Here is a 14,030-nt window from a genome sequence, read left to right on the forward strand (position 1 = left end):
AACAAAATAATATTAACTTTTAATATTAGCCAGTTGCTTATCAGATAACTAGCCACAATTGATAAAGCCTACTTTATCATTCTTATTAATATTATTATTATTATTATTATTATCTGATATTGGAGTATCTTTCATATTTAAGTTTATCTTTTATTAATTTTGTAATGTGCTTTTATCATTTTTATTACTTTTTCTTTTCTGTATAGCTTTATTTTTATATCAGGGTTTAGTAATTTTGGAAGACTACTTTAACTTTAATGGGCTATATCCAGGACAAACATTCTAAGTTTAATTTTTTTATTTTTATTTATATATATATATATATATATATATATATTTTTTTTTTTTTATTGTTTTATTTTATTTCAGCTTTTTTTTTTCTTTTTTTTTTTTTTATCAAGGATGATATTAATCATTTAAGTTTGAGGTAATCATAACAAGAAACCAGCACTTCTCCAAGCTGTAACGTTACACCGTCAAAACTCATTTGTTTGGCTGCCATTGCATCACTGAACCGCTAAATTATTAATAAGACAACTTATGAATATTTAAAAAGGATTCGTTTAACTACTACGGGAATCGACGTATGGAAGTGATAAAGGAAATCTAGTTAGTGTTCATGGAGCAGTCTCTCTTTCGCGTGAGATTCTGTAACTGGGGAGAGTGACGTAGTGACGCGACGCGTCCATGACAACCAACTTTAATTATCCGTGTTTTGGAGTGAGTTAGCAGGTCGCGCGTAGACAGTAGCCAAACTTTATGCGTTATCTGGAGCGCCACGGCAGAAAGTTGAATGTTGTAGCGCCTTTGCGTCTTTTCCGCGGTTCCTCACACGTGAACAGTGTCCAGCAGCGAGTTTAGACGGTGTGAGTATGTCGGTGTCCGTCAGCTGCAGCGCGTCTCCCGCGGAGCGAACGACGCCGGAGAGCCGCAGGACGAGGAGATCCAGCGCTGCGGACGGTGAGACAACAACAACAACAACTCTCACCGGCTTCTTTGTTCAGCTCAAGCTCTTAAAGATGCATCATCAACTTTATTCTTAACATTTATTTGTTCCATTTCAACTTCTAGTATTCTTTGTTATTAGTAATGTTCAGCACCCTTAATAGCCTAACGTTACTGATTTAACTTTTTCTATTTTGTTTCATGGTAAAAATCACCACCTTTATTTCTTTTTTATTTTCTTTCTTTATTTTCTTTCATATCGCCAACTTTAATCTTTGTTATTCTTAATAGCCCATTTATTTATTTACCCAGTTTATTTGTTATTCTTATGAATGCCACATTACAAACCCTTTCTTCTATTATACTTGTTTACTTTAATTAATTTATTTATGAAAGTTGCACCAATTTTGTTCTTCATCTTATACAATTATATTATTCTTAATATTAATTTTCAGGCCAAAAGTCACCACCTTTCTTTCTTTCTTTCTTTCTTTCTTATTTATTCACAGAGTATGGAGATTTTTTTATTTTTTTTATTCTTAACATTTATTTATATGTGCCACATCACAAAGGCTTTCTTCTATTTTTTTACGTTTATTTATTTATGCCTAATCACCAACTTTGTTTTCTTAATTCATCTTAATATTTTGTTTATTTATTATTCCACATCATTTACTACATTGATTTCATTCATTCATTCACTGAATATTTGTTAAATATATATTAATGCCACATCTAGATGTATTTATTACCATCTTTTTTACACACACACACACACACACATTATATTTTAAATCTACAAAATATATTTAATATTTTGGTGTCTATTTAATGTCTCTGTCTTACATAGGTTATGTTTTTATGTGATTCCTCTGTCTAGTGGTGGCCGAGCTTCCTCAGGTGAGAGAGAGGACACCTGTAAAAGACAGAAGCAGCCTGCAAATGCGTGATGATTTAATTCCAGACGAGCTCCTCGCAACTTTAAGATCCACCACCTGTCCTCAAGACAGACTCGGACCCCTCAGATTAACCAAAACTCCCAAGGACTTCAAGGTCTGTGCCACCTTTTCTTTCTCAAATTGTTTCTAGTAACTCAATCATCTCTTTTTACCTCTCCTCCCAGGTTTGTTTAATACATCGCACCGATGCAGTGTGGCACCATCCAGCTAGACGCAAGAAATACCAATACTTTCTTAACCAGCCTACCTCTCTGACTGGAGCTGGAAGGTTGGAATGAATCCTTATACATTTATATACAAGATACTGAGACATTTTCTAGCTCACTGTGTTTGTTTGAATCTGGACAGAGACATATCCTTCCTCTGTGATGCTCGATTGCCTCTCCCACCAATGACTGAACGAAGCCCCGCTCAGGGAGATCAAAATGCAAGTGATAGGAGAATAACTTAAATTTGGTGCTAAGTTCTTTATATCTTTTTGTATGTTGAAACTTTGTGGGGGGGTTTTTGGGTTGAAGGACGTGAATTCACTGGAAACATTAATCCCGGAAGAATATCACATCATAAAAAACAAAGGCCTCAAAGGACTGCAGTGCTATGATGAGTAAGTCTGCTTTGGTCTGTAAGAACATCCGTCTTGTTCTACAGCTAAACAAGTTGCTTTTTTTGTTCTTTTATAGCAAATTCACAGTTCTCCTAGAAGATGACAAACAGAAACTAAGAGTCTTTCCATCAATGTGAGTTGTAGTCTACAATATATAATCTATCTATCTACAGTATCTGTCCATGTCTGTATGTCTAGTTCTTTGATAAAAAAAATTAATAATATAAATATGTATATTTTTAAACAACCACAAAGAAACCAAATATTTATTCATTTCAAATTATTAATAATATAAGCATATTTTTATATCAAATATAATATTTATCAATTCATAAAAGTATATTTATAAATATTGTATTCTAAATATTTATAATATAATATTTACATTTTATTTATAAAATATTTCCACTAGGAAGCTATATGTATGTCTAAGTTATTTATTTAAAATATTATTAATAGCATTAATATTATCAATATTTATAATAGTTTATAGTTTCTAAACAACCACTTTCTTTCTTTCTTTTTCTTTAAAATTATTAATATTAATATTTATAATATTGTCTACACAACCTCTAGGAAACCCAGCGGCCGTCTTGAGGTGGTACAGTTAATGAAAGTGATGGACAAAATGTTGGAAAAAGCAGGTGTCAATCAAGAGTTTCAAGAGCTAACCGAACTCTCACAGGTTAGTTATAAAAATACAATCAGTCAGTAAATTAATAAAGTACCATTCAGATTCTCATAGGTTGGTATATTTACACTAATGATTTTCACAATTATGACTAAATGTAATGCTTTACAATGATAATTTACAAAACTAAAATAACTGTACAGTCACCAAAATGCCACTATCAAACTCTTGCAGGTTAGTTTTTAAGGATTTTTGAGGGTAAAAAAGTAAATAAATACCGTAAAAAAATTTTTTTATTTAGATTTATGTAGGTTGGCTTGCTAACAGTAATGATTTATACAATTATGACTAAATATAATGATTTAAAATGATACAAAAGTGTATCTTTATAGAACATTTCTCATATTTCAGATTGAAAATTTACTGGAGCTGGTTCAAATCGAGCAGAACATCTACAACATAGTCTTCCACGAGCTAATCCGCCAGGTCAGCGTCGAATGTGCCGAGAGAGGACAGCTCCTCGCCAAGATCAGGTCTGCATCACAGTTTTACCTGCTTTTTTTCTCTGGGTTTCCATTAGAGAGTGACCTCACTTCCTCTTCCACTTGTCCAGGGAGAGGTACGTGGCTCTACTTGACCGTATCCCGCGGCAGGTGAAGGGTCTGCACACAGAAACCTTAGCGCAGAAGGCTCTAGACCGCCGGCTCACTGAAGAAATCATTCACTTCAAAAGCTCCATTGCGAAGCTTAATTTGTAAGCTGGTTACAACTTCTAAATGGTCAACTGAGTGTGATTTGTGTTCGTTCTAACCTTGTGTATATTTGACCTGTGAAAGGGAACTGAGTGCTATGAAAGAACATGATGAGAATGTGTCCAAAGAGGCAGAGAAAGCCAAAGAGGAGCTCGCTAAAGCCCTGGAGGAGTCGCAACGCAATGCAAAGTGTGTGAAATAATACTTAAACATAGGGCCAGATTTACTAAACGGCAAATTAGAACTAGAGGGCAATTACGATGGACATGGACATTTCTGAGGGTGATTTACTGACAATACGCAAATTAAAGAACACAGACGCAACATCTCATTTACATATTGACCAATGTGATATAGGCTACTAAACTCAGCGTAATTAAGCGTTTTTGGAAATAAGCAGAGCTGATGCTCATCAGGTGCAGGTGATCTACTTACAACACAGGCGCAAAATTTAAGACATGCTTTTTTGGGGCGTTAAATAATGGCGCAAATACCAGTACTTTGATGAGTGCAAACGTTAGTAAATTGCGTTGCGTGATTAATTGTAATACTCTCCTCCCATAAATTTTTCGTCTGAAAGGGAGAATCCTACAAATTAATATTCAATAAGTTCAGGCACCAAAATAACTGTCCACACCTTTTCAGTAATAATTCTTTACTGTGCATCTTTAGTATGTCCTGACAGTATTAAAGACGGTTTGCACTGGCACAAGCTGTTAGTAAATCTGGCCCCTAGTGTTTAATACAGACTCATTGTATTTAATACTATTCATTGTAACATTATATCAGTTTGGTTTAAATAAAATGAATTTTCTGCAGTATTGTAGCAGAGTACCATGAGCTTTATGAGCTGCAGCGAAGGAGGCTTGAAGGACAGATGTCTCAGCTATATGAAGAAAGGGACCTCTGGAGAAAAGCCACCTATAGTCTTGCAGTCAAGGTGACTTTGTGGCATTCTGCTTGACAATTCACTTCTGACTTTATTTTTAAAGAATTTCTAATATTTGGGTCTAAATATCTCACATATTTCTTTCAGATAATAAAGATAAATAAACTTCATCTGGTCAGACGGCTACATATTAATGAGCAGACCTGGGCCAAGACTGCAGATCATTTTACTGTTCTCCTAACAGCAAAGGTACTTAAAATACCTAATATCTCATCCTGTCAAGACATTGACATGTAGAGTAATGTTAGTTCCATGTTATTTTTTTTTACAGGACTCTGAGGATGTTTCTCACATCATGGAATTGACTGACCAGTGGAAAGATAAACTGACCACCTTCATGGAGAACCTCAGAGAGGCTGAAAGCAAGCAGCGCAAGACCATAGAATGTGTCCGTGCTAACATTGCCAAGTGGCACAAGTTTTATGAAGACAAATCAAGGTCAGTAAAGGAAATACTTTTTTCTTTGTATTTTAGTTATTTCTTCATTAACTTTGCTCTGATATGGTTCATAAGGAACCCTTCTACAAACGTTGACAAGTCTTCAGAAGATGAGCTGTCCCAAGACCTGAAGCAATGGTCAAAGGTTAGCAATCTTTTTTATTTATTTCTTACTCTACTTTCCACTTTCAATGTAAAAATTTTAGCTATCTCTATCCACCTACAGGTGTTGACACAGCAGTGTGAGCGATATGGAGGAGTGGACCTAGTGTCTGGTCAGGAAACACTTGAAATGCTAACAAACCTTCAAGAGTCCTGGATTGAGATTTGTCTCCAGCTGTTTAGGAGACACCCTGATCCAGATGGTGGGCCACCTAAAGGCCAGGAGGCCATGAGGGAGCTTGCGAAGGCCATTACAGAGCTCCAGAACCAACTGGGAATCCGTATTAGTGGAGAAAGTGGTGAGAACCAAGCTCTTTAGTTCCTCACATAGTCTTGTTTGGTTTCTCTAATAGATATATCAGCTCTTGGCTGTTTTTGCAGGGATCCATGCAACCCTAATGCAGCTTATTGAAAATATGGAGTTCTGGTCAAGAAGATTAAAGTCCTTGAGTGGACTTCCAGAGGAGCAGACTTTGGGTGATTGGCTCAAGTTGGAGGGAACTCTTGGCAACTTGATGAATCTGTCTAAGGAGGCTCTCCAACTAGTGGACAGCACACAGTCAGAACGGGACAGGGTTAAAAAGAAACCCCACACCAAGTAAGACAGATGCAAGGATCAAACATTATAGCTATCTTGCAAAACCTAGTGAGACACCTTGTCTACTGCCAACATTGATGGCTGCATTTTAAGGTAGCATCCTAAACAAAATGGACCCTCAGAAACATGGGCAGAAACTTGATACAAAATACACAAGACATATAGGACTTGATTCATGTTTGTGGTTAAACCATGTCCAATTTCCCTGTTTGTATCTGTGACAGGATTGAAATGGATGATGTCTTAAAGGCAATGAAGGAGTTCCGGTTCTCTCAAGAAAACTTTTTCAACTGTGAAAATTTGAGACTTCATGAGGAGGTACAACCCAGGACTGCATAACGTTTCTTGCATTCCCTTAGTCAGGGATGTCCACTCCTGTTCATGGAGGTCATCCTCCTACAGAGTTTAGATCCAAATAAAATTAGCATCTCTCATGGCTTAGGACAGGACACCTGCATTTACCAAATGCAGTAAGTCTAAGTTTATTGTAGAAACCATTAGAACCGGTGGTCTCTATGATCTACTTCTGCTTACGAGTCTTTTGGGAGATGCAGCCAAGGACATTTTGACATTTTTTTGATTTCCTGGTTCAGGGATGTTTAACCACAATTCGACCCAAGGTCCATGCCATGAATGATGATCTCATCATGTGTTATCAGGTCACTTCTCTTCACACCAAGTTGATTCGGTGGATGGTGGACCTTCTGCTACTGATGGTGCCAGTCCAAGAACCGAATCTTCCAACGCCTGAATTAAACACCATTGTGGACGTGTCTGTTCAGAAGCTGGAGGAGGATGCCAGGAACCTCTCTGGGAAACTTGACTATTTCTCCAAGTACATCACAAGGTGATCTCATTAAACGCAATGCATCAAGAGGATATACCTGAACTGCTTATTCTTTTGCTTATAATTCTTTACACAAATTGTCCTGCAGTTCTTGTCAGGCTATTGTGGAGGAGGCAATCCGGAAGAGCTCAACTCAGAATGACACAGAGAATGAGCTCTACCAACTTGCTAAACTTCAGGTGCTTTACAAACCCTCCGATCTTCTCAACCAAGGTTTACTCTTTTTAAATTCACTTCTCACCTGTAATGCCATGGATTGTGTTTGTTCAGAAAGAGTGTGGCGAGTGGGTGGAGGCCTGTCGAATACTACTGTCAGATGTGAAGGGAAGCCCTGTGGACCTGCAGCTTTCTGGAAAAATTGTACCGCAGCCAGTGAGCGACATCAGCAAAGGCTCTCTGGTAGGATACAGCTATGCTTGTGCAGAATGTGAGTAACTTTCTTGTATATCTTCTTAGCTTGAGCAACAACCAGAAGAACCTACCAAAGAAGATGAAGAGGAACCCTTGACCATAGAAGACGCCACTGGGCCTTATTCTATCCAAAGTGCTGATGAATATGTAACTAATATTTTTCTTCCATACAAGCTATTAGCTTGCTAGCCATATAGCTAGTTTGGTTACATAGATTAACACCAAATAAATAAACCAAATCCTCCTCAGGGGCAAGAAAAGGCCAGTAGACATGACAAAAATGACTCAGTCATGAAGCTAGTTGGTTATGATGGCAATATCACTGAGAAGAACTTAGGAGAGGACACTGTCGAACTTACAGGGGTGAGTTGGCTGAAACCATCTCCATCAGTTTACCATCTACAGAGAGTAAGGCATAAACCTTTTCTTATTATTTTCCAGACTGAAGAACTTGTGGTATCCCCTCACACTAAAAATGCCAAGGAAGCCTTCGATGCATTAGAAACAGTGAGAACTCTTCAGCAAGAGCTTCTGTAAGTATCAGAAGTAACATTTACTTCTATTCAATTCCAGAATAAAAAAATATATGTAATTTTCTCACTCCCATGTCATCCAAGATGTTCATGTATTTCTTTCTTCAGCTGAAGAGAAAATAAGGTTTTTGAGGAAAACATTCCATGATTTTTTTCCATATAGTTGACTTCACCACGGACCAACAGGTTGATGGTCTTGAAAGGACTGTACACAATCCCAGCCAAGGAATAAGGGTCTCATCTAGTGAAATGATTGTCATTTTCTAAGAAAAGCCCTTTGAAGCTGCAATGAAACTGCAATTCGGACCTTCAACCTGTTGGTCCCTGTTGAAGTCCACTATATGGAGAAAAACCCTGGAATATGTTCCTCGCAAACCTCAATTTCTTTTCAACTGTAGAAAGAAAGACACGAAAATCTTGGATGATATGGGGTTTAGTAAGTTATCAGGAACTTATTTATTCTAGAATTAAACTAATCGTTTAATCAGATCTGTAGTGGTCTCCATATAAGCTGTATTGTCCAGGGATGTAGAGACGCGAGCTATCAGCATGGAGGTACGAGCACTAAAGGCAGAGGAAGACCTACAGGCAGCTCTGGACAAGATACAAGATCTGGAGAGGCAGCTACAGGCTCAGCCCAGTGTGGAGACCAAGTGTAAGTTTTTCCTTCAAAAATTTGCCGGCAATACGTTCTATTGTCTGTTGTGTATTGTCAGTATTGAATGATAATGCTTGTATGAGGCAGTGAAGTAGTCAATGACTTGTATGAAGCACCACTCAAACAAGCCACTTTCAAATCCAGCAGCTTTTCTGTTGGTCAACTTGGCAAATTCAACTCGAACCTGTTGTGAAATCTTTTTTTAAAAAAATGTAAATACAGTATGAACTGATCCGTTTCTAATCTCTGATCATATTTATTTACAGCGAGCAAGAAGAACATTGCACCCACACACAAGGCCCCCAGCACCCCGTCTGAAGCCAAAACGAGAAGTCAGAAACCTGAAGCCAGCCCGAAACTGTCCAGGGGCACCAAAAAACGCTAAATGGGAATAAACACCCAGCTCATGGAGCTCATGTTGGGCAAAATAATAAAGTGTAGACACATCTGTATTTGAAGTGTATTTGTATTGCACATATCATAACACTAAAATTCATTTTGAGATTTGTTAAAGATTACATTTAAAGCTTCAGTCTGTAACTTTCTTTAGTATTCACAATTTACAAAATTCACTTAAAAAGCGAGTACATCATGAATCCATTTTCCAAACCGTGTTTTTAGCTTATTCTGAATCACTACGCTACACCTATAATAATTTTTCATATTCATACTATCAGTGTTGGGGGTAACGTGTTACCAGTAACGCAAGTTACAGAATTAGATTACTTTTTTCCAAGTAAAGTAACGCATTACTTTTTAATTTAGAAAACAAACACCAGTTACTTTGTTTCCCATGAATTTACTCAAAGGTCTCTGGTCCCCATGCTGAGAGAAATCGGAAGTACAGAGGCTTTGTATGCACTCTGTGAACGTGATATTACTGTAGTTCTAGACTAAATGTGAACATGCATTAATTCTTCTTACTCGCAAAAAAAAAGAAAAGATTCTGTATTGATCAAAATTATTCCAAACGGTGAAATGCAGAATATAATATATGAAATGCCAGAAACCTAGGAGTTGTGATGGATCATCAGTTTAGCTTCACAGACCATATTGCTACAACGACCTGGTCCTACAGGTTTGCCTTATACAGCATTAGGAAGATTAGACCCTTCCTGTCAGAGCAAGCCACCCAACTTCTTGTCCAAGCTCTTGTTCTCTCCAGACTTGACTATTGTAAAGCTCTCCTGGTGGGCCTTCCTGCATGTACTGTCAAGCCTAAGCAAATGATCCAGAATACAGCAGCGAGGGATGTCTTCAATGAGCCAAAAAAAGCACACGTTACTCCTCTCCTCATCAGGTTACACTGGCTACCAGTAGCCGCTCGCATCAAATTCAAGGTACTGATGCTTGCCTACAAGACGACCACTGGCACGGCACCAACAGACCTAAACTCACTGGTTAAATCCTATGTGCCCTCCAGAAGTTTGCGCTCTGCAAGTGAACAACGTCTTGTGGTGCCATCCCAAAGAAGTTCAAAATCACTCTCACAGACCTTTTCCTGGACTGCGCCCAGCTGGTGGAATGACCTCCCAATCTCAATTCGTACAGCTGAGTCTTTACTCATTTTCAGTACTTAATTTGCCAGTACTTAACCAACTAATACTAGTACTTACCTTTTCTTGTCTATCATATTCTTAAAAAAAAAAAAAAAAAAAAAACCTGGCTATGTGTTCTGTTCTAGACTAACTGAGACTTGTCATGGCACTTGTATACTGTTGTTGTTCTCTTGTTGGTCTGATTGCTTCTGTTGTTCTCATTTGTATGTCGCTTTGGATAAAAGCATCTGCTAAATGATTAAATGTAAATGTAAATAATGCAAACCTGCAATAATTACACTTGTTACATAAAACAATAACAATTATGTATTTAATTCAGTTTATTACAGTCTATGATTTAATCCTATTTAATTATCCAGTCTCTTTGCTGCTGACCTTTGATGATCCAGTTCAACCATACTAATAAACAAAAATGACCTGATAAACTAACATTTGTGGTTCATTGTTTTGTTTTCTATTGTCAAGGAGTGTTGAACCTTCCTCTCCTGCATTCTACTGTATGGATGTGAATTTACTTTTCCTTCAGCTTGAGGCTTACTCCTTTCACTTTTTGGTGTGAAAGTGCATTTACATTTGTTACAAATATAACTTTTTATAATTAAAAACAAACAAGCCAGCACTGGCCAGATTTGCACAACACATTACTTTCCATAAAATTAACTAAGTAACATAATTAGTTACTTTTTTAGGGTGTTAGCATTACTTTTAAAAGTAACTTTCCCCAACACTGTAGACTATTTTAGACCCACTGCAGAGTAGCTAAATAAAGAGAAGTAGCTCCGGCTGCAGTGCTCTTCTTCAAGACGCATGCAGTTATAAAAGTTACAGACTGCAGCTTTAACAGTGTAAATGTTTAGTATTTATAAAGATTAAGTTAAAGTGAGAATCAGATGGAGCAAAGGTAAATACTGTAGTGTATCAGTAAGTTGTCTATGTAAAATGCGTCATATGGAACTTTAAGTAAACATTGATAGCCATGCTGTCTTTACATCATGGGCGAGTCTTTGTTTGCATCATCTGAGCCGTCACCTGCAGTCGGACCTTGATTGGCAGGTCTGGTCAAACTGGTGAGGTCGATGGATTGAGTCAGGACATCAGAAGGTATGTTGAGGACCACAGCAGGCTGCTCGGAGCGCAGATTGTTGAGGAGCTGCAGGAGTCGAAGGTGCACCACCAGTGGAGAACCAGAGAGAGACTCTACAGAGGCCTTCAAAGCCTCACAAGCCACCTTTTCTCCTTCTGCAGAGATCACCTGTGCAAAGCATAGTGGTTAAACAGCTGGTTTGGAAACTGGAAGGTTGTGGGTTCAAATCCCATTTTTGTACAGACGGCCTTACTTTGACTTTTGCCTGACGTCTCGCTTCGGCCTCCACCGCGAAGTTGTGTTGCAGCTCAGGTGGAAGACTAATTTCTTCTCTGCAACAGTGTGCACATAGTATGTTTTAAGTCCCGTAATGTGACGACTTTTGGAGGCTCATCTGTTCTATGTACTTACATTTCTGCTCTCTCCACTTTGATACCCCACCTGCAGGTTACCGAATCTAAACTGACCTGCCCAACACATGGAAACTTAGTAGACGTCTTGTTTCAAGCCCTCATGAGGTGTCATATCTGTCGAGGCCTACCTGAATCTCCCGGGCCATCCGTTTGCGGTCCAGCAAAATGTCAGTGAAGGCATGATGGGCCAGTATCTCTCTGACAGAGACCTGGGTCAGAGCCTGCAGCACATCGGGGACGCCAGCGAGGGAGGAATAACACACAGACACATTCTCGATACGATAGTAACACACCGCGCTCACTTCGGTACACACCAGATCTTTGGTCACCACCTGAGGATACAATCACATGTTGGTGAAGACGTGTCTTATAGTTTTTAAGACTTGCAATTTTCTCAGCAGTTAAATATGTTTTACTTGCATTTAAAGTTCCGAAGCCATATCTAGAGTCCTAAGGGTGGATGTTTTGATAGGGCTAGTCTTCGACCTGTTGCCACCCTTATGTTTATGTCACACATCCTTGTGTAAGGGAGATAGTATTTGTCGCAGTCAGCTTTTTACAGTGCACTTCATTAAATGACTCATCTCAGAAAATACAATGCTGCTTATACAGAGACCTTAGTAGTAATTAATTTTTTTACAGGAATGAAAGGGAGACTGTGAGCGACAGAAGGATTGCAATATATCGATTGTTCAGCAAAAACAAAACATCTTTCAGAAAAAGTTAACAGCGGACAAATACTCAATAAAACTGTTTGTGAGTTGTGAATTTTTTGTTTAGTTTTTTGTTACTTTGAAAGCAAAGAAATTACCGCGTGAGGAAGGATCTTCAGTATTTGCAGACGAATGTCGACAATATGGCACACATCCAAAAATGGGAGATAAAACATCAGTCCTGCAGCAAAATAAAACATGCATCTATTAAAGCCGAAATACATAGATTACGAAAATGTTCAAAAGATTTCTTCTTAATATTAACATACTAAAATAACATTAAATGCATTCGTATATCAATAAAAAAAATTATATTGCCTTTGAAATTTTAATATAACTTTAAGAATTATAAATTAATATTTAAATATAACAAAAATCAAATAGTAAAAATATATTACATTTGTATTCAAAATTGTTCATTCTTCACATAAAATAATAACTAGAACCTTGCTAACTGTAAAAGTGTTAATATGTAAATGAAACTGTACCAGGGCCGCGTGGTCTCTTCTGAAGTAGATGCCCCAATCGAAATTTCACGGCTCTCTCATGTTCTTTCACGATCTACAGTACATATACACAATTTTATACATAATAAATTAAAGTTTCGGGATCTGAACACAGTTACCAAATACATATTTGTTTCTAATATATAATCCCATAAATTGAAAGCATACCTTCACACAGAACCATATGGAAACAGGAAAGAAGAAGATCACCACAGACAGGACCAAAACTATGAGAAGCATCTCACAAATTCCAAGGTATCTCTTCTTCAAGGCTTTGGAGAAAATGTAAGAGAGAAGAATATACTATAGGTTCTCCATCTTTTCTGAGGTGTTTTCTTCTCCACACTTACCTTCCCCAAGCCCGTCAGTCTCCAATAATCCCAATAACTCCTCTCGATCTTCTTTTATTCGTTCCCTTACACTGTCTACGTTAACAACAGTGCTGCTGGAGATGATTTGAGCCTCTCTGGCTTCACCTCTTTCCTCTTCTGGTTTTTCTTTTCTTTTGCGGGGCTCTTGGAGCTTCACGGATTTGGGGGCTTTGGTTTTCCTCTCTTTAGCAGAAGGCGATGGCTCCTGCTTTTCCTGTCCAGATCTTGCAGAATGCGTAGATTTCTCCATCACGGCTTCGCTCATTAGAAGCATCTGTCGTGAGGGTTCCTCTGGTGTCTTGGTCTGCTCCTGGGGACGTCTGTGGGTCTGAACAGGGAGTATCTCTGTAGGCCTCTGCAGGTTCGTATGATGACAGGGGAGTGTTTGCACTCTTCTAATGAATTTTTCACAGTGGTTACATCCTACACAGAGGCGCTGAATGGAACATAACGTGTTACTAAAAATTGAACTGCATGGCATGTTCTCTGAATGTCCTCTATATGTTTTATTGATAATAATGATTTGAATTTAGATTGAACATCTATCTATCTATCTATCTATCTATCTATCTATCTATCTATCTATCTATCTATCTATCTATCTATCTAATATTTATTTTTTAGTAAATATGTGATAAATATATTTGAATGGAACGACAATGGTTATTTTGGGTAAATCTGGGGAAAATGTAATGTTTGTAACAAAGTTATTTAACATTCACCTTCACCTATAGTGTTGTAAACGGCAAATACTTCAATTAAAAAGCAAAGCAAAATGTTTTGTTAAACACCATTCATAGTGTTATTAAGTTTATTAATAAGAAAGATAATTGGTTCATGTTCTGTTTACTGTTTTAAGACCTTTGTTTAATGCCAAGGTCATGTTTATTACCTTAA

General features: G+C 37.6%; 2 protein-coding genes across 2 annotated transcripts; one reads left to right on the forward strand and one right to left on the reverse strand.

Annotated features, from left to right (window-relative positions):
• The first annotated feature begins 525 nt into the window (after nucleotides 1–525).
• Nucleotides 526–8,939, forward strand: axdnd1 (axonemal dynein light chain domain containing 1). The gene is made up of 25 exons (XM_052589335.1): nucleotides 526–960; nucleotides 1,826–1,998; nucleotides 2,069–2,172; nucleotides 2,253–2,330; nucleotides 2,416–2,508; nucleotides 2,585–2,641; nucleotides 3,085–3,193; nucleotides 3,551–3,672; nucleotides 3,753–3,893; nucleotides 3,976–4,080; nucleotides 4,711–4,831; nucleotides 4,928–5,029; nucleotides 5,112–5,278; nucleotides 5,354–5,423; nucleotides 5,505–5,739; nucleotides 5,822–6,038; nucleotides 6,263–6,356; nucleotides 6,698–6,885; nucleotides 6,974–7,064; nucleotides 7,156–7,257; nucleotides 7,342–7,443; nucleotides 7,546–7,659; nucleotides 7,738–7,829; nucleotides 8,354–8,484; nucleotides 8,754–8,939. Exons 1-25 carry the CDS (start codon nucleotides 873–875, stop codon nucleotides 8,870–8,872), a joined length of 3,015 nt encoding a protein of 1,004 aa, XP_052445295.1. The 5' UTR covers nucleotides 526–872; the 3' UTR covers nucleotides 8,873–8,939.
• Nucleotides 8,940–10,794: 1,855 nt separating this feature from the next.
• Nucleotides 10,795–13,537, reverse strand: LOC127987057 (podocin-like). Its single transcript, XM_052589334.1, has 8 exons — nucleotides 13,113–13,537; nucleotides 12,931–13,034; nucleotides 12,745–12,817; nucleotides 12,355–12,437; nucleotides 11,672–11,875; nucleotides 11,542–11,597; nucleotides 11,384–11,462; nucleotides 10,795–11,298 (listed from the first exon to the last, which is right to left on the reverse strand). The coding sequence occupies exons 1-8, from the start codon at nucleotides 13,405–13,407 to the stop codon at nucleotides 11,032–11,034; spliced, it is 1,161 nt and encodes a 386-aa protein (XP_052445294.1). The 5' UTR covers nucleotides 13,408–13,537; the 3' UTR covers nucleotides 10,795–11,031.
• Nucleotides 13,538–14,030: the final 493 nt, after the last annotated feature.

Source organism: Carassius gibelio, chromosome B22 (genome assembly GCF_023724105.1).
Source record: "Carassius gibelio isolate Cgi1373 ecotype wild population from Czech Republic chromosome B22, carGib1.2-hapl.c, whole genome shotgun sequence".
NCBI classification, from domain to species: domain Eukaryota; kingdom Metazoa; phylum Chordata; class Actinopteri; order Cypriniformes; family Cyprinidae; genus Carassius; species Carassius gibelio.